Below are 27421 nucleotides of genomic sequence, written 5' to 3' on the forward strand. Positions count from 1 at the left end.
CTTTGCTATGCTTTACTTTGCTTCCGTGATTATCCTTATTGTGTTCCTGCTTGCTTTGTTGCTTTTTTTTTACTTTGCTTATCCTTGATGTCTTTCTCCTTGCTGCTCTTTTCCTTGCTTTGCCTCTTAGAGCCCCGCTTCTTGCTCGCCTTCTTACTGCCTTTTTCCGCCTTCTCCTTGCTTCCTTTGGCCACCTTCTCCTTGCTGGACTTAGTCTTGCCAGCCTTCTCCTTGCTTCTGGATCTCGCGCTGCGTTCCTAAGAGGAGCCTTTCTTGGCCTTCTTGGACTTGCGCTTGCCTCCCCCTTTCTCTTTGGTGCTTTTCCTGCTCTTGCTGCTTTTGCTTCTTAGCCAAGGCCGGAAACACTTCTTTTTCTTCTTCTCTTTACTATCCGTGCCTTCGCTTTTCTTGTCTTTGCTCTTGCTCTTCTTGTCTTTGGACTTGTCTTTGCTCGTGCGCTTCTTGTTTTTGGACTTCTTCTCCTTACCCTCTTTCTTTCTTTCCAAACGCTGCGTCGCTCTGTCTGTCGCTTGAGCTCTTGTCTCCACTTCCAACGAGAAAGTGACTGCTCCATCACTCGCCTGAATTGTCGTGGACTTTTCCTCCTTTGGGTTTTCTTCAACGTCGAGCATCCTCCACTCAGGATCGGGGTCCTCGACACTTCTTGCACCCGCAATATTTCCCAAGATGAGGTCGTAGATGGGTTGCTCTACGCATTTTGCCACTACCTGTCCAGTATAATATGGCGTGGACACTAGAATCCTCGCTTCAAGAAGGTACCTTACTGTGCTATATACAAGAGTGACGACCGACGTTTCTCCTGTAAGATCCTCATCCTTCACCAGGCTTCTGCGAACCAAACCTGTGTCGGCTCCGCTCTCTCTAAGCAGCAATACAGGACCGTCCCCTATTTGCCCAACCACTACCGGCATTTCTGCTTCTAACTCGGGTGCTCCCCTCACAACCTCATTTCCCAGCGGCGTTTGTTCTCCTTTCAGCTGTGGACCTTCAGGTGGTGTGACAAGTTCTGCCCGAGAGTCGACAACGAATGCAGATTGGTCCTCCCCCAGAGCCATCCGCCCGAATCGTTGCAGATACGCGTCCACATCATCTCTTTTGTCATCAAAAGGAGCCATCAACTTTCTTGGACAAACTCTGGCCGGTCTAGGAGACTCGGTACCAGCTAAAGAACGCTGATGATCGTCCGGGATCCCCTCAAAGCCTCCTGCGATATGCGCCTGTTTCCACAAAATGAACTCCTTCTCTCGTTCTATCCTTTTCTCCTGTTCTTCTGCCTCGCGAGCTCTTCTAGCCTCTCGCTTTTCTGCCTCGCGAGCTACTTCGCGAGCATCTGCGCGTGCTTGCGCCCTTTTCTCTCTCTGCCTTTTTGCCTCTTCTTTCTTCTTCTCCCAGAGACGCATCGCCTCTTCCTTGCTTAACCCTAGCTTGAGCGCAAGTTCTAGCGTTTTTACCAAATCCATACTTTCTACCGTCGAGAGATCGGCAAATCCGAGACAAAGAAAAAAGAAACAAGGAAATAAATCCTGGCAGGCTCGCCACTTGTCTTTGTCACGGATCTCCTCCGGAAAACACTCTGGCCGAAAGAATGGAATAGGCGAGAGGGGTACCCACACAGATGCACATTTAATACAACCCACGCGACACGAACAGCAGCACACGAACCTAACAAAACTAACGCACAAGATATAAAGACTATCAGTACACACGAACCGGTAACACTGCCACTAGCGCTCTACTGTTAGCGGTTGGCATTCGTGCTCACGTCGGGTTCGGTGCGGATGTGGCGTGGTGTGGGTCGCGTAGCCGGCGTCGGAGTGGCGTTCGACGTTCTAAGGCTGGCGTCGCTGGCGGAGTCGTTGGTTCCGTCGTACACGCTCCCGGTCCAAATGCCCGAGCAGGTGTGGCCGACGATGTTGGCGTTGGGGCACCACCCGGAAGAGTGGCAACAGCCGTAGAGACACCCCTGGTCGTAGCAGGTGGTAGCGTCCTCCGTGGACTCCCCGGAACGGGCTCAGGAACGGCAGCAAGTCTGCGGTGCAAAGCCGTAGAACACGAGCACATCGGAGCAGTAGCCGGCGTCGCTCTCTTCCAGTCGAACCGTCCCTCACCCGCCGAGTCGCCGCTGCTTTCTTCTTGCCCCCCCCCCCCGTGTCTCGCCGTTCCTCGCCCTTTTATAGTGTTCTTGTTAGTCCACGTAATCCTTCTCTTCGTCTTCTTCTCTTCTCCCCCCAATCAACTTCTTCTTTATCTTCTTTCGTCTTCGGTTAAACCACGTCATTCTTGACGCCATCCTCGTTGTCTTCCTGAAACCTTTCTTCGTCTAACGTTTCATTTTGATCTTCCCTCTTATATGTGACACCTTACAATGCTCACTGATCTCGAGAGGCAAAGCAGAAGGCTGGGTCTAAAAATTAATCTGCAAAAAACTAAAGTAATCTTTAACAGTCTAGAACAGCAGTTTACGATAGGCTGCGAGGCACTGGAAGCGAGGCACTCGTGTGCTCGGTGGCTGTGCCACGATACAGTCCACTAAACTGCTGCTGTTTAACATGCAGGTGCTCATCGTCGCACTGATCGGCGCAGCTCTGCCCGCTACCATCTCGGCTGTCCCACACGCAACGTCAATCTGCCTGGAACCGTGCCTTGGCCGTGCCCCTGCTGTTTATCGCCAAGTCACGCTAGCGCCCCCTACGCTTCTACTAGCGCCGCCTGTGACGAGCGTGATCAGCCCTACCACCAGGGAGCTGCCTGCGTCAGCAACATCTGGCAGATCACCTATAAAAGACCAACGCCTTCACGCGCCAACCTGTGGGCTCGGTGGCTGTGCCACTATACAGTCCACTAAACTGCCGCTGTTTAACATGCAGGTTAGTCAGTGTTATAGTCTCTACGCTAAGAAATCAAGCAACTATGTTTTGGTACTGCTGCCGAGGCCCCAGTATCTGTTTGCCATCGCAATGAATTGTATTCATGTCTCGCGCTCTTTGCTGCTACTGTCGGGCGACATCGAAACTAACCCCGGTGCCGACTCTGACACTATACTAGCTGAACTAAAGACGCTATCCGCTGGGCAATCGCAGTTAATTACCGAGATTAAAGGTTTAAAAAGCGGACTAGTCGAGACTAACAATTCGATTACTCAACTAAACAGAAGAATGCATGCCGTCGAGAGCCACTGTCAACACATCGAGGACCTGCAGCGACAGGTTGTAACAGTTAAGACTTCTGCAGCCGTGACGACACGGGCGATCTCCGATGTAGAAGCGCGCATCGATGACGCAGAAAACCGAGCCCGCCGCAACAACCGTGTCTTCTTCGGTATCCCCGACCCAAGTTCGTCTGCATCCGCCGCTCAGGCAGAGGAAGAAATCATTCGGTTTTGCGCCGACCAATAAACATAACCATGCATCCTGAGGCTATTGAACGTGCGCATCCTCTCGGCCGCCATTCTGACAACCGAAACCGTCCTATAATCGTAAAGTCCCTTTTTTTATAAAACAAAAGAAAAAATCCTGTCTAACGGCCGCAAGTTGAAAGGGACTAACTATAGCATTTGCGAAGACTACTCTCGTACTGTGCAGAATGCCCGGAAACATCTTTTGGCTTTTGCAAAGACCAAGTCAGCTGCATTTTCATTACGCTACAAAACTGTCTATAGCATCTGCTAAGTACATGTACGACGAAACTACAAAATGTGTAAAAGAAATCCAATAGCAATCGCTGCATCACCGTCATCCGACACACCGTTGGATAACGACCACCCGCCCTAACAGTACTATTTCAGCAATATATTCTAACATACGTAGCTTCCTTTCCAAATGTGACGTTGTATCTAATCTGGTCTTGTCACCTGGCTGTAACTTGTTGATACTTAACGAAACCTGGCTAACCGCTGACGTATCCGACGCGGAGGCCATGCATGACCTACCCGGTTTCCATGTCTTCCGTAACAATCGGCAGCACTCTAGAGGCGGCGGGGTGCTCATCGCCGTTAGTAATACGATACCCTGCTCCGTTGTTCACAACCCAAGTGACCTTGAAATATTATGGCTACTCTTTCGTGCAACCCCGCAAACTATTTTATTTGGCGTTTGCTACCGCCCCCCGCGAGCAGACACTAGCTTCACTGACAAGCTCAACCGCGTCCTAGATGTACTAATGAAAAAATACACTAACGCTAAGATTTTGCTCTTTGGAGACTTTAATTTCCCTAATATCAATTGGGATAACTATCTACCTTCGTCACATAGTACAACCGAAAATTATTTTCTCGAAGTCTGCTTTAATTTCAACTTGACCCAGCTAGTCTTAGAACCAACACGCGTAGTGAATGACTCGGCCAACATTTTATATCTCATATTAACTAACAATCCGTCTAGCCTATCTTCGATATCCTATCTCCCGGCAATTAGCGACCATCAAGTAATCCACACTGTCTTTAACTTTACCTTTCCAGAACGAGAATCGTGGAATAAAATAATACGCCTATACGATAAAGGCAACTACGAAGCCATTAACAACGAACTAATGTCCGTCTACCCCACTTTCAGTGATGAATTCCACAACCGCACACTTCAAGCAAATCGGTCGATCTTCCAACAAAAAATCACCGACCTTGCTAATAACCACATTCCAGTTGTTTCCGTACCCGACTAACCGCAATAAACCTTGGTTCACAAAAAATTATCAACTTTAGAAAACAGGAAGAAACGATTCTTTCGGTCGGCAAAGCAAACCACTTGTGCTGTGGCCTGGGACAAATATTACGAGGCAGAGAAAGTTTATCTTTCGGCTATACGCCTCGAAAAACACTCCTTTTTCCATGACCTGTTGCCTCGTGTACTAAGCACTAACCCCCAGAAATTCTGGCAATTACTAAACCCCAAGCCACCGAATGCTATCGCTATCGCCGACCATAACGTTATAGTAATCCCCGAAGAAGAGTGTGCCGATGCATTTAACCGCCCGTTTTCATCAGTATTCACCACTGAACCTGATGCTCTGTTACCTATACCACCGTCAGCTGTGCAATCTGTTATGTCACCCATCGAATTCACTGAACATGGCATAACGGCCATAATTGAAAAGCTAAAACTCTCATCGTCATCGGGGGCGGATGGCATCAACTCTAAACTGTTAAAAAATACTAAACTCATCTGCGCATCGTACTTTAGATTAATCTTCTCACAGTCTTTATCCTCCTGTAGCATTCCCGTCACCTGGAAGGAAGGGCAGGTCGTTCCAATCTACAAATCAGGTAATAAAATCTCGCCTCTTAACTACAGACCGATTTCCCTAACCAGCGTACCCTGCAAGATAATGGAGCACGTCATTTTCACCCAAATTATGCACTTGCTTGACACTAACAACTATTTTCACCCGTCCCAACATGGTTTTCGTAAAGGTCTCTCGTGCGAAACGCAACTTGCTATGTTCGTCCATGACTTACACGTTAATCTTGATGCCATTTTTCTGGATTATGCTAAAGCATTTGATAAGTTACCTCACCAACGCCTAATACTCAAGCTCTCCCAGCTGAACCTGCACCCTGCCGTCTTAAATTGGGTTATTGAATTTCCCACTAACCGATCACAGTCAGTGCATGTAATAATCGCACCTCCGCACCCCTCCTAGTAACTTCTGGCGTCCCACAAGGTAGCGTTCTAGGCCCCCTACTTTTTCTTATTTATATTAACTACCTTCCCCTTAATGTTTCCTCTCAAATCCGTATGTTCGCTGGTGATTGTGTCATCTACCGCACAATTACTAATGACTCTGACCACAGTATTTTACAAAATGACCTTAACAAAGTGCAAGGCTGGTGCACCGACTGGTTAATGACCCTTAACGCCAATAAATGTAAAGTAATGTGCTTCACTCGCCGCCATCAGCCCTTATATTCACCGAATAATATTACTAATACTACCTTAGAAAAAGTGGACACACTTAAATACCTCGGCTTCACCCTTTCATACGACTTAGACTGGTCTGCTCATGTAACGCGCATTACTTGCATCCGCTAACCAAACACTGGGATTCCTAAAACGCCATCTGCGTCATGCACCGCAACACGTCAAACTACTAGCATTCAAGACGCTCGTACGTCCGCAAATTGAATACGCATCCCCCATCTGGTCACCACATCAAACTTACCTTATCAATGTACTTGAAAGAATTCAGTATCGTGCGGCAAGATTCATTCATTCTTCGTATTCTTATAACACTAGCGTATCACTACTTAAAGCACAGTCCGCCTTAAACACGCTATCATCCCGGCGTCGCATTGATTCGTTAATCCTCTTTCTCAAGTTCTATTACAGTTCGCTCCATCATGCACCATATGTGCTGGCCCCACCCCCTCGCCATTCCCTGCGCACAGGGCATTCCTTGCAAGCAACCCGTCCACGCAGCCGAACTACAACCTTCTCTGCATCCTTCTTTTGCCGATCATCAAGCGATTGGAACGGCCTGCCCCGTCACATGACCGAAATCACCTGTTCAACGACGTTTGCTGATAAGCTTAATACTAATATTCTTCATTAAACTCATGTGGCCACCAATTAAAATGCACATTTATAAACCCCACCCCTTATGTAATACCCCCATTGAGGGGTCTTTAAGGAAATAAAAGTGAAGTGAAGGAAGTGGTAAGGGAATGCATCTACTTAGGGCAGATAGTGGCCGCGGATCCAGATCATGAGAGTGAAATAATCAGAAGAATAAGAATGGACTGGGGTGCGTTTGGTAGGCATACTCAGATCATCAACAGCAGGCTGCCATTATCCCTCAAGAGAAAAGTGTATAACAGCTGTGTCTTACCAGTACTCACCTATGGGGCAGAAACCTGTAGGCCTACGAAAAATGTTATACTTAAATTTATTACGACACAACAAACTATGGAAAGAAGAATGATGGATGTAACGTTAAGGGGGGAATAGAAGAAGTTGAGAGTATGACGGAAGCCCGCCCGGTCGGGATGATGCATAGTTACAAGGAAGAGGTCTGGACACCGACCAGGAATCGTTTAAAATAGTTATTTACCTTTCGGCTCCCCTACGGAAGCCTTGTTCACAATGAAAGAAGCGGCAGAGCTTGCGCCGCTTTTTATGTGCGTCTCAAAACATGATTAAGGCACCCTGCATACATGGGCGGCAGATTGCCTTCGTTGCGATTAAGGGTGTGCGCCGTGGTTTGGATGATTAGGGACTCAAGATAAAGACGCGAAGAATGATTTGGTTCCTTGGCAATCACACGAGATTTCTCCCAGTTAATCTTATGTGATGTGGCTGCGCAGTGTTCGGCCAAGGCATTCGATGCAACGTGTCGTTTCTGGATGTCATTCATGTGTTGCTTAAGTCTTCTTTTGAAGTTGCCGGTTTCACCGACGTAGACACACCGACAGTCCGCACACGGAATGACATGCAGCACGCCTGGGAACTTGTCCTTTTCCAATGGGTCTTTCACATGCACGAGCTCGTGTCTAAGTTTCCGGGAGGGCACGTGCGCAGCCTGCACGTCATATGACCGCAGGACGCGTGCAAGAGTCTCGCTTATGCCGGGGACGTACGGAATCGAAGCCCGTCTTTTGGGGGGTCCAGGCAGGGTGGGTACTGTGCGAGCCAGCTGGCGCTCTACTGAGTCAATGACGTACTCAGGGTATCCACAACCCATTAATTCCCTCCGCACAAGTGCATTGTCCGCCATGTGGTCTTCCGCTGTTGTGCACACGTTTTTTGCCCGACGAAGAAGAGAGCCGACAACAGGCCTCTTTTGCGAAGCAGGGTGCACCGATCTGTAGTTTAGGTAGCGGCCCGTGTGAGTATGCTTCCTAAACACCTTGAATAACAGGTTTGGCCCTTCTCGCTGCACAAGGGTGTCCAGGAAGGGCAGTTGCCCTTCAGATTCCACTTCAACGGTGAACTTGATTGCTGCTTGTATATTGTTTAGGTGAGCCGTGAAAGGGTCAAGGTTTTTGCTTTGCAAAATACTGAAACAGTCGTCGACATATCTCAGGAAGACTTTAGGTGCCGGTGTAAACGAGGACAACGCTTGAGCTTCGATAGCCTCCTTTGTTAGGTTAGCTACTGTGACGGAAATTGACGCACCCATTGCTGCTCCGTGCACTTGCCGATAAAATTTCTTCTGGAACGTGAAATACGTATTTGATAGGCAAAATTTTAGTAGCCTACCTAGGTCACGCACATCGATGAAGGATCTGTCAGGTAACGTCGGGTACGCGCATTCTGGCATTCAACGGGCATCTGACGTTCAACCTTGCCTGCAAGTCCCAGGGTTTGATCCCGCGCTCGCTACGTCTTCACAGACCCGTGTCGACGAGATTTGGACTAAGCGTGGTTTCCAAGGCAGAACGGCATATTTTGCAAGCGAGGATCATGGATTGCAAGGACCAAGTACGAAGACTTAGGAATGATGCTTTCTTTTCTCGGCGGCGTCTCGAGGATCACTGCCCAGAAGAAGTGGCGCGCATACAACTGCATGCAAATTTTCAAGCCAATCTTCGCGCTCGGAAAGATGAGCAATGCCACGACAGGAAATTCGAAAGGCTGGAGCAGGGCCGCACAGCACGTCCGCCAAATGCCCTCAGAAACTCTGTGTACAACTTGTCCTCATACCAGCCTGACGACTACAAATTGGCAGTTCTAAGTCTCGGTCTCAACCTCAACACGGGACAAGCAACGGACACGAAGAAAGTAATATGCGCCGCTGAGCGCGCTGTGAACTTGGTCGACCAATCCCGCCGTGACGAGGCTCGCACACGCGTTGTAAACGTATTGTCGAAGTTGCACGCCCAACCCACCGTGGACTCCTTGTGCAAGCAAGAACGTGATGCCGTCAAGAGGCTGCAGGAGAATCGGGATATTGTGGTACTTCCCGCCGGCAAAGGGAACGCTACCGTCCTTCTAGACAGGAGCAAATACATCGCAAAAATGTGCTTGCTATTGAGTGACGTTCACACGTACGCCAGCGTCGCAAGAGACCCGACACCCAAGCTTCAGAGGGACCTGCAGAAACTGCTCGCCGACGTCTTCCGTATGGTGCCGCCTCAGCACAAGAAGTTGTACTACAGACTGATTTGCCACAATAGATCTGCTCCAGCAATATACGGCCTACCGAAAGTGCACAAGCCCGATGTTCCCCTGCGCCCTATTGTGGACTTCACACGTTCGCCGCTCCACAAGCTGTCAAATTTTCTTCACAGAATCATTTCGCCACTCGTTAGAAAACGTGCCACGCACATACGGAACACGTACGACTTCATTGAAAAGGTTAAAGGGACAAGCGTCCAACCCGAAGAAGTCTTAATTTCTTTTGACGTGTTCTCACTGTTTACAAGCGTACCAATAGACATGACCGTGGAAGTTTGCGTCGCCGTCCTTGACGAAGACCCGACATTGCCTGACAGATCCCCCATCGATGTGCATGACCTAGGTAGGCTACTAAAATTTTGCTTATTAAATGCGTATTTCACGTTCCAGAAGAAATTTTATCGGCAAGTACACGGAGCAGCAATGGGTGCGTCGATTTCCGTCACAGTAGCTAACCTAACAATGGAGGCTATCGAAGCTCAAGCGTTGTCTTCGTTTACACCGGCACCTAAAGTCTTCCTCAGATATGTCGACGACTTGTTGCAAAGGAAAAACCTTGACCCTTTCACGGCTCACCTAAACATAATACAAGCAGCAATCAAGTTCACCGTTGAAGCCGAATCTGAAGGGCAACTGCCCTTCCTGGACACCCTTGTGCAGCGAGACGGGCCAAACCTGTTATTCAAGGTGTTTAGGAAGCACACTCACCCGGGCCGCTACCTAAACTACAAATCGGTGCACCCTGCTTCGCAAAAGAGGCCTGTTGTCGGCTCTCTTCTTCGTCGGGCAAAAAACGTGTGCACAACACCGGAAGACCACATGGCGGACAATGCACTTGTGCGGAGGGAATTAATGGCTTGTGGATACCCTGAGTACGTCATTGACTCAGTAGGGCGCCAGCTGGCTCGCACAGTACCCACCCTCCCTGGACCCCCCAAAAGACGGGCTTCGATTCCGTACGTCGCCGGCATAAGCGAGACTCTTGCACGCGTCCTGCGGTCATATGACGTGCAGGCTGCGCACGTGCCCTCCCGGAAACTTAGACACGAGCTCGTGCATGTGAAAGACCCATTGGAAAAGGACAAGTTCCCAGGCGTGGTGCATGTCATTCCGTGTGCGGACTGTCGGTGTGTATACGTCGGTGAAACCGGCAACTTCAAAAGAAGACTTAAGCAACACATGAATGACATCCAGAAACGACACGTTGCATCGAATGCTTCGGCCGAACACTGCGCAGCCACATCACATAAGATTAACTGGGAGAAATCTCGAAGAATGATTTCGTTGCCAAGCAACGAAATCATTCTTCGCGTCTTTATCTTGAGTCCCTAATCATCCAAACCACGGCGCACACTCTTAATCGCCACGAAGGCAGTCTGCCGCCCATGTATGCAGGGTGCCTTAATCATGTTTTGAGACGCACATAAAAAGGGGCGCCAGCTCTGCCGCTTCTTTCATTGTGAACAAGGCTCCCGTGGGGGAGCCGAAACGTAAATAACTATTTTAAACCATTTTTGGTCGGTGTCCAGACCCCTTCCTTTTAACTAGGGGGGAATAGAAGAGAGCAGATTGGATGAGGGAACAAACGGAAGGTAATGACATCTTAGTTGAAATCAAGAAAAAGAAATGGGCATGGTCTGGCCATGTAATGAGGAGGGAAGATAACTGATGGCCATTAAGGGTTACGGACTGGATTCCAAGAGATGGGAAGCGCAGCAGGGGGTGGCAAAAAGTTAGGTGGGTGGATGAGACTAAGGAGCTTGCAGGGACAATATGGCCACAAGCAGATGATCGGTGTAGTTACATAAGTATGGGAGAGGCCTTTGCCCTGCAGTGGGCGTAGCCAGGCTGCTGCTTCTGTTGATGATGATGATGTGTCTTCTTACGTCCGTGTGTTTTTTGTTGCGCAGTCATGCATGACTTTGCGTGACGTTCAATGTCTCCTTTTCTCAAAACAAATAAGATGATCTGAACTAAGATAACCTCAAAAAGCCGAGTTTGGGCAATTGCACAGGCTCTCGAAGGTCGACTGTAGCAGGGGGTGAAAAAATTCGACAGAGATACTCCAGACTGCTTAGGTGTGGGAATGCGAAAGCATTATAGACGGTTTGATGAAATTATTTCTTTTCTGCGCATTCTTTGGCTGCGCATGCACTCACTTGCGTTATAACTGCACCTCGGTAAGGCCAAATAAAAATGAACCAAGCATCTCAGCGCGCTCACTTACCTGGGAGAAGTTCATAACTCGAAGGACCGGCCAGCGGTATTCAATTGCACGTTAATGCTTCCTGCATTATAGACTCAGTTGACACACTCATGACTTGGCGTCTCCTCATACCCTCTGGCTGCGCCGTCACTTGCCCAATGACGCACGCACTTTGCCACACGTTTAGTCAGCCATATGGCTGCGACGTTACGTGCGCACTAACACACGCACTAGGCACACATTTAGTCAACCGCATCCGCGGAGCCGCCGTGGCGTCGGGGAAGCGTGTTTGTCTCGCACTCCGGCGGCCCGAATTTGATTCTCACGCAGACCAAAATTTACCTAAGATTCTTTTCAAAAGCGTTAATTTACTTCGTGTGCAGGAACCTCCCTGAAAATTTTGACTACAATTCGAGTACTTTCGATGTGGTTTTCTCTCTGCCGTCGGCTATCTTTAGTGCCATCATTTGGTCCCGCCGCCCACTACAACGTCGGGTTTTCGCGTAACGGGGCATATAGTGATTCCACTTTAAGAAATTCATGGTTCGAAGGCCGGTGCACTTAGGAGAATCACGCAGTATTTAAGGCTAAGTTAGCGCCGTTCTTGGTCGGTGATCGGTCCTCATTGTGCTACTGGATTAAATACTGTCTTTTACTCTGCTGTCTTCGTTAACACACAAGATCCACGCCTATGACATGTCCACCTAGCACACTGCGTAAGCAAGCGCTCTCACCTCGTTGGCGTCCCTTCTCGTTCTGGACTGGGCGACGCTCTCGTTGCGCACATCCACCTTGTCGTTGCTCCGCTCGTCGATAGGAATGAGGAGGCCAGGGCCACTGAAAGGGCCACTAGGTCGGTTCGGCTGGTCCAGCCGGGGGTTAGCCAAGTAGCCCTCTTTGCACAGGTAGAAGGGCACGCACACGCACTCCGGGATTGCCAAGTCTGGAGCGACGGGGTAGTCCGGGGGCACATCCGAACCAGCCACATAGGACGCCCCCAGCGTGTTGCCGAACGGTCCGCGTCCTTCGTCCAGCTGCTTGGCGGGGCGCGGATGAAAGTTAACGGCGGCGGTCTTTTGGTCTTGTTTCTTGGCCCAGTCTGGTCGAACAATCGGTGGAAGGCCGTTGGAAGGCTGCTGCTGCTTCCGTGGGTAGTAAGCGGCTGGAGGCGTCGTGGGCTCGGAGGTGACCGGACCGTTCCTCTTCGGACCGACGGGTGAGAAGAAGTCACTGGGCACAAAATGTTGGGAACCACGGTGAACGTGGTCGGGCTTCTTTTCAGGGACTCCTATTATCGGGATGAAGCCTTTAATGGGGAAGTAGCTTTCAGGATCGTTCACTATCCGAGACTCGGGTGCTGGGTCGGAGTAGCCGCTGTTCCGGCCACTAGTCGCCGAGTCGCCACTTGCGTCGATTATTTTCGCCTTGCGAAAACCGGAGGTCCTCGACTCGGCATTCGTGAAAGTTGGATCCCGCTCGAAGAACTTGGATCGTTGTCTGGCGTTACGTCCCACGATAATGACGCTTCCAGAGGTCGTATTGTAGAGCTCGGTGCCATTGTGTAAACTGTCTAGTACCGTCATTCGGTACGTTATGGTTTCAGGTTTTGCGGTGCTGCTCGTCAGGTTGCTTCCTTCCATGAGGATGTGTGAGTCTAAAAAGCAACAACGAAAAACTCTGGTTTTGAAGAAATTCCACAGCATAAAAACATATTTGGAAGGTACAGGATGTCTATCCTGTACCCCAGGTTTATACTAGGTGTCAAGAGTGAGTTTAATTATGGCAACATTGCCTTTGAGGTTTCACCTTCCCTTCTATTCTTTCATAATATATCATGTGCAAATGATAAGATCGGCCAAAAATATTTATGCTTCCAGACAGCTGCAGTTGTGGAAAGTCATATTCTAGTGCTAGCTATTAGGCGAAAATTTTGTGAAGCTGAAGGATACGAAATGACGTGCATGTTTCAGCGTAGTACTTTGTTTGCTGACATGGCGTTTTAACACAACAAGCTGCTCGTTGCAACATACAATGATCGTGATATCACACTCATTTACGGAGTTCATTAAAGGGGCCATGGCCCCAAATTTTCGAACTTTAATTAGGCATTGTATGCGCTACATGTTGGTTATACAGTGCATGGATTGCATATGAATATGCATTGCAACCTCATGTACTCCACGGCAAGCTGGCAGGATTTTAGCGCATTTGGTGCTGTGTTTTAATTTAATTTCTTATGTCAAAGTTGAATGTAGCAAATGAGCTCTGCAGAAGCCCGTGGGATGGAAGATGAAGGTAGGTTCATGAAAGAGCAAATCGTCGTGCTGTCGACTGTAGCACGAAGATGCAAAGGAAACCCCTTCGGGTTTCTCAGCAACAATGTTTCGCCGTTGCAGAAAAATTGACCATTGTCCAGGGATCGCACCCGGGACCAATGCGAACCAAGAGGCTACCGGATTGCAGAGCGAATGCAAATGGGCCGATAGCTTGAAGCACAGTGGTACTGAACATAGAAAATCAGTTCAGCAGTCAGAATTGATTCGCTATATTTAGCCTTGCAAACTACCTCGGGTCTGATGACCAAGATGAAATTTTTCTGTAAAGCCTTTTTTCTAAGAAACATGTATTGGTTTATTCTATAGCTTCGTGGCTGCAATCGGGCGGACGACTATTTTTCATTGTACCTATTATTGACTCTCAATGTCATTCGATGAGGGGTTATCTCACTAGTCCTTGTTTGAAGGACCTTCTCTGTACTGGTGAGCAAGTGCATTGGCTTGACTTTCATGTAACAATGCATAAAATAATGGGCACAGTAGGCATTTTAATGCCTTGTTTCAAACAACGAGCAGGATCAGCAGGGAAGCATTTAAAGTCAATGCACTTATCTACCAAAAGAGCGCTAGAACTCCCAAGAAACGTGAGCACGGTGTAGCAGACACTGCAACAGTCAGTTTGAAATAATTAACCTACACCGACAGATGCATGAGACGTGACACGGATTGCCCCAGACAGCTACGATTCTTCCAATACGTGACCGACCCTGATTCGCATCCAGTAGATAATTGATCTGAGCAGTACCCCACTGAAATTCGGTGTACTGCTCAGGCATGGGAATACTGTTGCGCAGTGGAAAAAACTATCTAAGAGCAGTTCGCAGTGCTAAGTTTTCCTCTGTAACCATGTATGCTAACAAGTAAACCAGCCAAACTCTGCAAAGTACTGAGCACGTGCTGGTGGGCGAGTTCCTTATGCATGATTACAACGAAGACGCCAAATAAAACAACGGACGTAGGAAGGAGACGCGTGTCTCCTTCTTACGTCCGTTGTTCTATTTGGCGTCTTCGTTGTAATCCGCAAAGTAATTAATTCAAAAGCTGCAAATCATGCCATATTTACAAACGAGTTGGGCAAAGTGCTTCTCACGGATAACGTGCTGGTGATGCATTTTCGTCGGTCTCTAAATATCTCTTCAACACTGTTCAATATATTATTTTCTTTAGAAAATTAGAAAAATATAGCATTAGAGGAGTGGCGCTAAAACTGATTTAGTGTTATCTAAAGAAACGTTATCAATATGTTTGTGTTAACAATTGGTCCTCCAGCAAACTCGAAGTACAACACGGCGCTCCAATGGGCTCTAATTTGGGACCCCTACTTTTCCTCATCTATGTAAATGATATTATAGCAATACATGCATCCTCGCAATTAATAATGTATGCAGCCAATACTAATGTTTTTTTTTCACCGGAGAAACCTTGCAATGTTTACAGACCTTTGTGAATGACTATTTATTACTTATATGCATGGCTTTGTAGAAATCGCTTCAGTTTAAATAGAAATAACACAAAGTATGTCATATTTAAGCCAAGTAATAAAAATGGCTGCCACCCGGTTAACATTAGATTTGAAGGACGCTTGCTAGAATAGGTTAATCAACAAAAGATTTTAAGCCACAATCTCTCATGGAATACACACGTTATTCAACTAAAATCAAGCCTGTCTCGCAGCATTGGGTGCATTTACATAGTACATCTCATACCCAAACGCTTAAAGCAGGCACTACACTATTCACTGGTTTACTCTAGAATGAGCTATGGAATCTTGACTTGGGGAACAACAACAGCTTATTACTACAAACTTAATGTATTACAAAAGCAAATATTGCGCATGCTGGAAGATCTTAAAGGCAACAAGCAGTCATTGAGAACATAGCCGTAATTTACCAAATATAACATGTTGAAGGCTGAACAGGTGTACTAGTTTAAGCTATTGCAATGGATCCATAAATACAAGTTACATATTTCCACAGTGCCCAGCTCAAGTTCATGCAGTACCCGAAAGCCAAAACGAAAAATGCCGCAAGTTAGAACCAACTACAGAAAGCAAGCACGATCTTTTCAAATAACCTATGCTCAAAACAGAAAAGGTATGCACGTAGACTTTAATAAAGGTGTACATACATTTAAGAAATACTGTAGGAAGTTTCTTGTGATATTATCTTTTCAATACTGTAAATTGCCTCAAAAAGTGCGCTTTGTTCTCCCTTGTCATGCTCTTCTCAGGTAATGCAATTTTGATACATGGCTTTGAAATTGTGCTTGGTTTTTGCGTCTTGGTTTTGTGATGAATGCCATAGCTATGAAGGATGGTGTTGAACGTGCTGACTGGTAACTGAATTTCTGTGCTCTGTATTTATGTTGCAGACATTATGTTGCGTACGTAAATATATTGTACCGATTATTTGCTGTGATGAATTTATATTGCAGCAGTGACTAATATTGCCCACTGTCTTAAGTTATGACGTCTGCCTGACTGAACTTTGTTGTTCTATTTTGTCTCTGTATGGTGTGCAAGGGGGCCGAGGCACTTGTCAGGTGCTCTGTCGCCTTTAGCCTCGGCCACCTCTTAGAGTAGAACTTGTTGCTGGGCGAATTGGTCAGGATAATGTAGTAATGTAGTACTTTGTTGCGCCAAAAAGGAAAATGAAGACTTGGGGGGGACAGTGTGAAATGACAGATCGAGCGCTGAAATTCAACTGATTTTATTCTTACAGCAGGACAGGGAGGATGAACAAATGCGCATGCGTACATCAGTCTCGCCTAGAGCGATTACAGTGACGTTTTTAACAGTTGCATCTAGTTTGAAGCAGAAAAACAGACGTATCACTAATACAACTCGTGCCTCTCTTTTTTATGTGATATGCCTCCAAAAGTTCTCTTGCTAACGTATCACCACTCCTGCCAAGTATCTTTATCTCACACAGCAGTGGCTGGCATCTGCCTTCCAGGCAAACCATGCAATGCGCAGGTAAATGTGCATTACTTTTGTTGATTACAGACAATTCATGCTCCCTGGCCTGGTCACTAACACATCTCCCCGTTTGTCCAACGTAGGACTTCCCACATTTCAGCGGTATTTTGTATACAACGCCCGTCGCTCATTTCACGCACTGTTTAGTGTGCTTTTTCTGGCATCCTAACTTTTTGCCAACGCGGCTTATGCGCGGACACAGTCCAGCCAACTTGCGTGGCGCCGAGAAAACAACTGGCACACCAAACCTATAGTAGCGACTTTCTTCAAGTTGTGGGAAAGCTTGTGGATGTATGGCACCACTGCGGGTTTGCATCCTTTTTGGTCGGGCCTAGGCGTATGCCTTTTTCCCTTCACCTTCTGGAGCAATGTTTCTGACAGCGCCCCAACGACCGAGCTCGGGTAGCCGGCTGTGTGTAGCCTCGCCAATTGCTTAACAAAGCTAGCCTGCATAGCGTGATGGCACGACTCAATGACAGCAAATCCAAGGCAAGGAGTGGCTATTCCTCTTTTAACTAACTTTGAGTGGGCCAAATCTTATGGTACTAATTACTTCTGGGCACGTGGACTATACTGCCAACCGACGTGGTTTTTGTCAAAAACTAAAGACAGGTCTAAAAACTGAAGAGTGCCACGGGAAGGGATTTCATGTGTAAATAGCATGCTCTTCCCATGTAGTCTAAAAACATCTAAGAACTGGCTAATACACTGGTCAAAGGTAAAATCATGGTTACTTTTTAAAAGAATTAAAGATCGTCGACATATCTAAAAGCCTTAAGGTAGAACCTATCTTCAAAGGAACTGTGCAGGTCGCGGTCGATTGACGCCAAGAAAATGTCACACAGCACAGGAGCGACGCAGGACCCAATGCATATTCCTTGCCGTTGAACATGCAATTCGTCATTAAAAGAAATAAAAGTAGCGATGTAAGTCTTTGCAAACGGGATCGTTGGCGCGCATTCTATGTTCTGCGCTTGTCAGCTATAAATGGCCAGACCTGTTGGGGGCGCTTTCAAAAGCGCGGGTTGGAAGCTCACGGTAAACGTCACATCCTCTCATGTCATAAGATTTCTTGATTCTTTTGATTTCTTTCATCCCTCCTAACATGTGTTTCGCATACGTTTCTTTTGCGAAACCCAGCTGGCCATCTGCATCTACTATCTTCATGCTAATCTTCACATTAACATTAAGACAGATGCCATTTTTCTTGACACTGCCGATGCTTTAGAAGATTTTTTTAGAAGTTTAAAGTTTGTTTATTTCGGACAATCATGTACAGATTTTCCGTGGACGCTGGCAAAAAAGCAAATAAATGCCTGACAAAGCGCCAGCTTTCTCAGGCATTGCTTGCGACAATGTACCCCAGCAACGCCTAATGTTAAAATTATCCTGTTCAAACTTACACCTAACGTACTAGTTTGGATCAAAGAGTTGTGTAATCATTCCCAACAAGTATTTTTATCTACGCTTGTTAAAAGTGTTTATGGTGTACCTCAGGGTTCTATTCACGGCCCACTCTTATCGTGAAGGTGTAATAATGACCAGCCCCGGCATGAATCTGCTAATATTCGCATGTTCGCTGACAACTGTATGGTTAACAGAACCATTGCTAACTCATCAGACGCCACTGTCCTTAACCAAGAACTGCACCGCATCCAAAATTGGTGCGTTGACTGGTTACTGATCTTGAACCGCACTAAATTTAAATTATGTCCTTCAGTCACCACTGCAGCACATTATGGTTAACTTTCTACATCGCTAACATACTACTTATCTATTTAGAACTACTCGCACACTGGGGATATACTTCTAATGAGCTGTTGTCGAACGCACATGGGACTAACGTAAAATCAGCAGCTAAAAAAATAGGGTTTCCTTAAACGTCAGCTCCTCCTGCACTATATTATATTTATACATGTTATAACACCAACTAGCCCAGTCAGCCACGTTGCTTTGGGCAAACGCCAGTAGATCACGTAAGTTTCAGATAAGGCCTCAGGTAATAAATACCACATTATAAATCAGGCATGGCGAAGATCGTTCAGCATTTTTGCAACAAGGAGAGGCCTACGTTCTGCAGTGGACATAAATAGGCTGATGCTGTTGCCATAAAGCATGTTGCAAAAACATCCCCTTCAACTTGACCTATTTGCGCTCTTCTCTTTTTTTTCAGGATGTCCTTTCTTAATTGCTGCTGCTAAGCCTGCTATATCAGTCAATTCTTGGTGTTTTAAATGGCATTAAGAAGATTTGACTTGGCTCCCTAGCATTGGGGTCAGGCACGTACCCAGGGGGGTGGGGGGCCCCGAGGGGCCCGCCTCCCCCCCCCCAAATTAAGCGCCATGCCCCCCGCCCCCTCTCCGCCCACGCCACCACCCTCAAACACATTCCTAAAGCTTCGATAAATCAATTTACTCGTCCGTCAACATTTTGCTGCCTTTTACAGCGAAATCAGTGTATGACTAACTTCCGTAGTTTTTTTTTCGGCGTCCGTTAACAGAAAAAAAGACGTCATGTGGGCCGACATGTGGGCCGATCCTGGTGATAGTGCAAAAAGGGTCCAAGATCAATGGCACATACCCCTGTGGACTCGGGAACCTGTAACGCGCCCTTCGGATTCTTCGGGATGGGCCCACGTATGGGGAGCGCTTAACGCGTGCTTCACCTCCGCCGCGGGTGGGACCCGAAATGCAATATCTTCGGCATCGGCCTACGTATGGGGTGTTGTTAATGCCTGCTTCAACTCCGCCGCGGGTCGGCGTGGCATTTCAGAACCTTAGGGATGGACCCACGTATCATCATCATCATCATCATCATCATCATCATCATCATCATCATCATCATCATCAGCCTCGTTACGCCCACTGCAGGGCAAATGCCTCTCCCCTACTTCTCCAACAACCCCGGTCATATACTAATTGTTGCCATACCGTCCCTGCAAACTTCTTAATCTCATCCGCCCACCTAACTTTCTGCCGTGCCCTGCTACGCTTCCCTTGCCATGGAATCCAGTCCGTAGCCCTTAATGACCATCGGTTATCTTCCCTCCTCATTGCATGTCCTGCCAATGCCCATTTCTTTTTCTTGATTTCAACTAAGATGTCATTAACACGCGTTTGTTCCCTCACCCAATCTGCTCTTTACTTATCCCTTAACGTTACACCTATCATTCTTCTTTCCATAGCTCGTTGCGTCGTCCTCAATTTGAGTAGAACCCTTTTCGTAAGCCTCCAGGTTTCTGCTCCGTAGGTGAGTACTGGTAAGACACAGCAATTGTACACTTTTCTCTTTAGGGATAATGGCAACCTGCTGTTCATGATCTGAGAATGCCTGCCAAACGCACCCCGAGCCCATCCTTATCCTTCTGATTATTTCCGTCTCGTGATCTGGATCCGCCATCACTACCTGCCCTAAGTAGATGTATTCCCTTACCACTTCCAGTGCCTCGCTACCTATTGTAAATTGCTGTTCTCTTCCGAGACTGTTAAACATTACTTTAGTTTTCTGCAGATTAATCTTTAGACCCACTCTTCTGTTTTGCCTCTCCAGGTCAGTGAGCATGCATTGCTGGGGTTTCGACAGAATCAAGCGCTTTCTCGTAATCAATGAAAGCTATATATAAGGGTTGGTTATATTCCGCACATTTCTCTATCACCTGATTGATTGTGTGAATATGGTCTATGGTTGAGTAGCCTTTCCGGAATCCTGCCTGGTCCTTTGCTTGATGCAAGTGTAAGGTGTTCCTGATTCTATTTGCGATTACCTTAGTAAATAGTTTGTAGGCAACGGACAGTAAGCTGATCGGTCTATAATTTTTCAAGTCATTGGCGTCCCCTTTCTTCTGGATTAGGATTATGTTACCGTTCTTCCAAGATTCCGGTACGCTCGAGGTCATGAGGCATTGCGTATACAGAGTGGCCAGTTTCTCTAGAACAATCTGCCCACCATCCTTCATCAAATCTGCTCTTACCTCATCCTCCCCAGCTGCCTTCCCCCTTTGCAAATCTCCCAAGGCTTTCTGTACTTCTTCCGGCGTTACCTGTGCGATTTCGAATTCCTCTAGACTATTTTCTCTTCCATTATCGTCGTGGGTGCCACTGGTACTGTATAAATCTCTATAGAACTCCTCAGCCACTTGAACTATCTTATCCATATTAGTAATGATATTGCCGGCTTTGTCTCTTAACGCATACATCTGATTCTTGCCAATTCCTAGTTTATTCTTCACTGTTTTTAGGCTTCCTCCGTTCCTGAGAGCATGTTCAATTCTATCCATATTATACTTCCTTATGTCAGCTGGCTTACGCTTGTTGACTAACTTCGAAAGTTCTGCCAGTTCTATTCTAGCTGTTGGGTTAGAGGCTTTCATACATTGGCGTTTCTTGATCAGATCTTTCGTATCCTGCGATAGTTTTCTTGTATCCTGCCTAAGGGAGTTACCACAGACTTCCATTACACACTCCTTAATGATGCCGACAAGATTGTCGTTCATTGCTTCAACACTAAGGTCCTCTTCCTGAGTTAAAGCGGAAAACCTGTTCTGTAGCTGGATCTGGAATTCCTCTATTTTCCCTCTTACCGCTAACTCATTGATAGGCTTCTTATGTACCAGTTTCTTCCGTTCCCCCCTCAGGTCTAGGCTAATTCGAGTTCTTACCATCCTGTGGTCACTGGAGCGCACCTTGCCGAACACGTCTACATCTTGTATGATGCCAGGGTTAGCGCAGAGTATGAAGTCTATTTCATTTCTAGCCTCACCGTTCGGGCTCCTCCACGTCCACTTTCGGCTGTCCCGCTTGAGGAAGAAGGTATTCATTATCCGCATATTATTCTCTTCCGCAAACTCTACTAATAACTCTCCCCTGATATTCCTAGTGCGTATGCCGTATTCCCCCACTGCCTTGTCTCCAGCCTGCTTCTTGCCTACCTTGGCATTGAAGTCGCCCATTAGTATGGTGTATTTAGTTTTCACTCTACCTATCGCCGATTCCACGTCTTCATAGAAGCTTTCGACTTCCTGGTCATCATGACTGGATGTAGGGGCGTAGACCTGTACAACCTTCATTTTGTACCTCTTATAAAGTTTCACAAGAAGACCTGCCGCCGTGTCGTTAATGCTATAGAATTCCTGTATGTTACCAGCTATATTCTTATTAATCAGGAATCCGACTCCTAGTTCTTTTCTCTCCGCTAAGCCCCGGTAGCACAGGACGTGCCCGCTTTTTAGCACTGTATATGCTTCTTTTGGCCTCCTTACTTCACTGAGCCCTATTATATCCCATTTACTGCCCTCTAATTCCTCCAATAGCACTGCTAGACTTGCCTCAGTAGATAACGTTCTAGCGTTAAACGTTGCCAGGTTCATATTCTAATGGCAGCCTGTCCGGAGCCAGTGATTCTTAGCACCCTCTGCTGCGTCGCAGGTCTGACCGCCGCCGTGGTGAGTTGCTTCGCAGCTGCTGGGGACTGAGGGCCGGGGTTTGATTGTTGTGTTCATATAGGAGGTTGTGGCCAAGTACTGCACCAGGGTGGCCACTCCTGCTCTGGTGAGGGAGTGCGTTACCGGTTCTGGTCACCGGAATCAGGCCAGACTCCAGGCCTGTTTATGCAATTTTATCAACACGAGGATTTCTTTTTTTTAATCCGGTGGAAAATTGCCGGCACCGGGATTCGAACCACGGACCTCTTGCACGCGAGGCGGATGTTCTACCTCTACGCCACCGCTGCACCCCTATGGTGAGCGCTTGACGACTGCTTCACCTCCGGCGCGGGTGGGCCCGGCATTGCAATATCTCCGTGAGTGGCCTACATACGGGGAGTTCTCAATGCCTGCTTCACCTCCACCGCGGGTCGGCCTGACATTTCACTACCTTCGGGATGGACCCAGGTATGGCGTGCCCTTAACGCCTGCTTCACCTCCGGCGCAAGTGGGCCCGGTATTGCAATATCTTCGTGATCGGCCTACGTATAGGGGGTTCTTAATGCCTGATTCGCCTCCGCTGGGGGTCCGCCCAGTGTTGCACTATCTTCGGGAGCGGCCCACGTATGGGGAGTACTTAACGCCTGCTTCACCTTTGCCACGGGTCGGCCCGATATTGCACTATCTTCAGGCCGACCCGCAGCGGATGTGAAACACTTCGCTTTTCGTTTGCGGGCTTTGACTGTCAGCTTCCGCTGCCATTCCAGCTTCATAGAGTAGAATAGTTGTCAATTTTTTCACTCCTTCTGGATGGCAGTAGTTATCGGGATCTTCTGGGGTGTGCAGGCCAGTTTTCTCATCGATTCGGTGCCCGCGCGATTAACTCAAGATCAATTCAGTTGTCATCATCTATTGCAGCAGGCAGGGCGTAGTTTATTGTTTTAATTATAGTATTTTATTTATAATGGCCAACACAATTTTTATTTCACCATCTATTCGACGATCCCGCGCAACGCTGTCGCTTCGTTAGTTCAACGTTCTTTGTTTAGACTAATCCAGGGGCCAGGAAAGGGATTCGGTTCCTACTCAGCTGGCCTGTATGCTTGTGGAACGAGTTGTGGCAGGACAAAACGACAATTGCGTTTAACTTTCCCTTTTCCTTCATTATTTCCTCGTGTGACGGCTGGCCGCGACGCTGGCAGATCCTCGGAACCATAAATCCGCGATATGCGTTAGATAAGGTGGAAAATAAAATATTGCGAAACAGCGCCCAACTTCAGACACTGCAATAACCGTTCAAACCATAAGCAATATGACCGTCACCCGTTACCTCGTCTGGTTTTCTTCTAATTGCACAGAACTTTTCAAGCAAAATTGGCAACTGGAAACAAGAGTCGCAAGCAGATGAGAAATTAAGCTATCTACTAAGGGGAAAGCCAAGGTTACAGCCAAACAGGGAGGAATAGCGAAAACTGCTTGCAAAAAGATTTATTAATCAACATCTTCTTATTTAAAAAGGAAGTATAGAAAACGCCGCCAGATGTGGAGAATAATTCGGTGTATTTTCAATTACGCTTCTACAGTTATCAATCGAGCCGCCTGATGTAGCCACTTCCCTGTTGTGCTAATGGGGTTGTTTTTCTAAGCTTCCGTGGTGGGCTCACTACGTCGAGAACCGCAGCGTCCTGATCTCTACGCTGTTTTACGAGACTCGTGACCGCGCATCGTTACGTAACTTCCCAAATAACAACATGAGTCGGTTTCGGCACTTGGTAGACCAGTAAACAAGGGATCCAAAAGAACTGTGAGTGTTGCAAAAATAATCATTTCTCTGTAATTCTTCCAGAGCTAATTCAAAAAACGCTACTAGAAATCTTTATTTTGCCCTTTCGCTTGTTAGCTTGCTCTTGGCAAGGTTCGTCCTGCCCATCTTTCATGCGCGAGTCCATTCGATGTGGTTCGGTGTTTGACAAGTAAAGGAGAGGTGTATCTCACAGGTGTATATGTGAGACACACGTAATTTCAATTTTCTTTCGCGGGTTTACTGGCATTTATGGCGAACGGCGGGATTATTCACATTTGTACTAGCGAAAGTACCCTCCCCCTCATTTGCATAGAAATGTTACCTTGGGTTGGGCCTCCCAAAAAAAATCCTGCGTACGTGCCTGCTTGGGGTTATTCTTTTGCTGTCCATTGTGTAGTCGAAGGCAGGTCCAAATTCCGAGGGGCGAGATCTTTGTTCCTCGCCTTCTATGCTCCGGCTAGCATTGTGTCTCGCTCTGGAACACGTACTTCTAAAGGTATTTTTAGGACGCAGCTCTTTGGCGCCCGTTCCTGCGTTTCGCGTTGCCGTTGTTCCTCGCCGTAACCAATTCAGTAGCCGGGGCCTAGAGGTGCGCGCCGTGTCGGTTTCGAACGGCGGCGGCGTGCCGGTCGTTTCTAGTCGGCGGCGTCGGCGGCGCGGCGCCGCGCATTTCATCGGCGGCGGCGCAAAGCCATGTTTCGACGGCGGCGCCGGCGGCGTGACAAGCTAAACCATAAATTTAAAACGCTGTTTCGCTACAGCCTTGTTTGCTAAACTGGTTGAAAACTTAGGGCATTTCGTACTAAGGGATGAGATGACCAATTACAGAGGGGTCGAAGGATGAGAGAAATGCAAAATGTTCTGTAAATCTTGTTTTTTGGCGCCATATTAAAAAAAATGAGGCACATATCTCAAGCGCGAATGTTGTGTTTATATATTTCTTTCTCCACGAACGTGCAGAACCTTTCTTGTTTTCTGCGTCGTAGTCGCAATTATATTCTTTCTTTTTTTGCTACGCCTCGGTTATATTTTTCCATTGCGCACGGATTCAGTGAATTATTCTAGAATTGCAAAGCCGGCACCGACGCGCGAGACACTCGATATATTAATCGTACTTTCCCTTTTTTCTTAATGAGATTGTGTTTATACGATATCCTTTACAAAAAAAAAAAAAAGAAAGAGACCTCTTCTACGCCCACCTTTTGCTTGGTTCAGCCCTTTACCAGTCAAATAATTAGTTGATGTTATACCACAAACATTTCCGATTGGACAGTTTCTAAAATCACTTGTCCTGAATATTAGTCACCATTTGTTCCAAGTAACTTTTCTTTTAACGTCCTTTTCCCGGAATCAGAATTACAGTACTTTGTTGCGACCATTACAGTACTTTGTTCCATCAGGTGACCAGTTTTCCAGCTGAGGGTACAAAACAAATTTGCCCGCTTTGCGAGCGCATCAACAGCCAGGTTGATAAACTAAGTGCGGATTACTATGAATGCAGTCATTGCTCATACACACAGTTTCCAAAAAAAAGTTTGGAACCTGCATATCGAAACTCTCTCCTATAGTTCAGTAGAGCTGTCGGTGTCAGTTGCATATATATATATATATATATATATATATATATATATATATATATATATATATATATATATATATATAAACTGCTGCGACTAACAGCATCATGCAGTAGAAATGTTCTTATTTGCGAAACCCAATGGACGTTTCAAGTTTGTGCAAAAATAAAATCACAGACACACAAATTGAATGTTTTCAAATAGGTTTAACATAATGAACCGCATGACAGCATATATTCAAGCTCAAGATAAGCGCCAGCCAGAGTTGAACATGCAAACGATACAAACAAACACAACCACAATCATCACAATGTGTGCAATATTTGACCGCAGTCTGCAATTGTTAGAACTGACAAACCAGCACTCTACGGGCCATGAAAGCAGAGGAAAAAGATAGATAAAAGGCTGCATGCCGAACACACCATAAACACATCAGAAACTAACAAACTAGCAACAAAACAATAACTAGAAAAACAATTTCGTTCAGAGGCAAGATTTGCAAAGACTGTAGTTGTCATGAATAAGCAATAGTTTATCTACTGTGAGTGGCTGCAAATTGGCTCTTCGAGATCGGGGGACCAGACCAGCCACCGAGAACACTCGCTCGCTCGGGGTGCTCGTGGCTGGGATGCATAGAATTTTTTTAGCCAGACATGAAAGCCATGGTAGCTCCGTTTTGAGCCCGTTTCCGAAATTTTAGCACGTCGTTCACTTGCCCGCAAGGTTTACATAAAAGTGCGTGGCACTCCGCATTGATTTGATTGGTCCACTGCTGTGGCGCACTAGAATGGCGTCGTGCTAAGGACGTCAAAGCGTCGTTAGGGCGCGTGTCACATTCAGTCGGCTTTGCCATGTCGCATTCGTTGATATGGCGACGCATCTGCTTAGCTAGAAACTCAAGTTTGGATGTACCCCTTTAGGTCACATACTCTTCAACAGCTTTTAGATATTGAAATCTAGGATCAAGAAGTGATGCCGCGACCATGAGGTCTGTCAGAGGAAACCTGTGTTCAAATCTTTTCAGCATCCCTCTTTTGATTTCTTGAACTACGCTGCTTCCGGACATGTCTTGCAGTGAGGCGAGAAGCTCGCTTCGAATAAGGATGAGCACATTAAACGTGCTTGATTTTTGCTGGGAGAGCAGCTCCACCGCGCATTTAAACTGGCTTAGGAATTGCACAGCCTCTTTAATCAGGCACCAGTCTTCGACACCAGGGAACGGGCGCCCTATCCGAGCCAACAACTTCCTGAGCGCAGCCTTATTCGCGACGAGGCTATCAAACATAGCTAATATGCTATGCCACCTGGTTGGTGTGCCCAGTTTAACTGTGACTGCCCCTCCCCGCGCTACTGGAGCGGCGTTGTATGCGTGGTCGCTATTTTGACAGGCTTCATCAAGTACAGTACCATTTTCGTCATGTTCAAGTGCTTCGGCTGTGCTGACCAACGCTTGCACTGCCGCATTAAGTTCCGAGTCCGCGATTTCTTCCAGGTCGGAGGCCCGGTAGTGCACAGTTTTCACAATGTCACGGCAGTTGAATAGCAAACTGTCGAGTTTTGGGACACTTCCAAATCCGTCCTTGATGACGAGGTTGTGTAGGCCGTGGCCAACACACAGGTGGTGTTCCGTATGCGGGAGACTCGCTGCGCTCCTCATGTTCTAGCCGGTGTCAGTGACTGCACACACTTCCTTTCCCACCATGTCGAATTCTTCCAGGCGCCTTTGAAACTCATTCATGATGGCAGCGCCTGTATGTCTCTCGGTCATGTGCCTCGTGCTCAGAGTCAATGACACGAGCTCGAAGTTATCTGAAATAAAAACAGCAACCATTACAGTCTGAAACAGCGTGGTACGCCGCTTCCCTCACCAACAAAATACTTCTTCTTGGTGATTTATAGTAAAAAGAATGAAAAATGTGTGCCAGCCGCGGCATCTGTTATCGAACTATGAAGCACCTGAGGTGCGGCCAGCTT

The 27421-nt window shown here is 47.1% G+C and overlaps 1 protein-coding gene across 1 annotated transcript in view; it reads right to left on the reverse strand.

Annotated features, from left to right (window-relative positions):
• Positions 1 to 27421, reverse strand: part of LOC142590677 (uncharacterized) — a 184626-nt gene that overhangs the window by 103008 nt on the left and 54197 nt on the right. Inside the window, exon 3 of the mRNA XM_075703086.1 lies at positions 12069 to 12988. Within this exon, the coding sequence (XP_075559201.1) occupies positions 12069 to 12988 (920 nt within the window). The remainder of the gene's footprint in view (positions 1 to 12068; positions 12989 to 27421) is intronic.

This window comes from Dermacentor variabilis, chromosome 8 (assembly GCF_050947875.1).
Source record: "Dermacentor variabilis isolate Ectoservices chromosome 8, ASM5094787v1, whole genome shotgun sequence".
NCBI lineage: Eukaryota > Metazoa > Arthropoda > Arachnida > Ixodida > Ixodidae > Dermacentor > Dermacentor variabilis.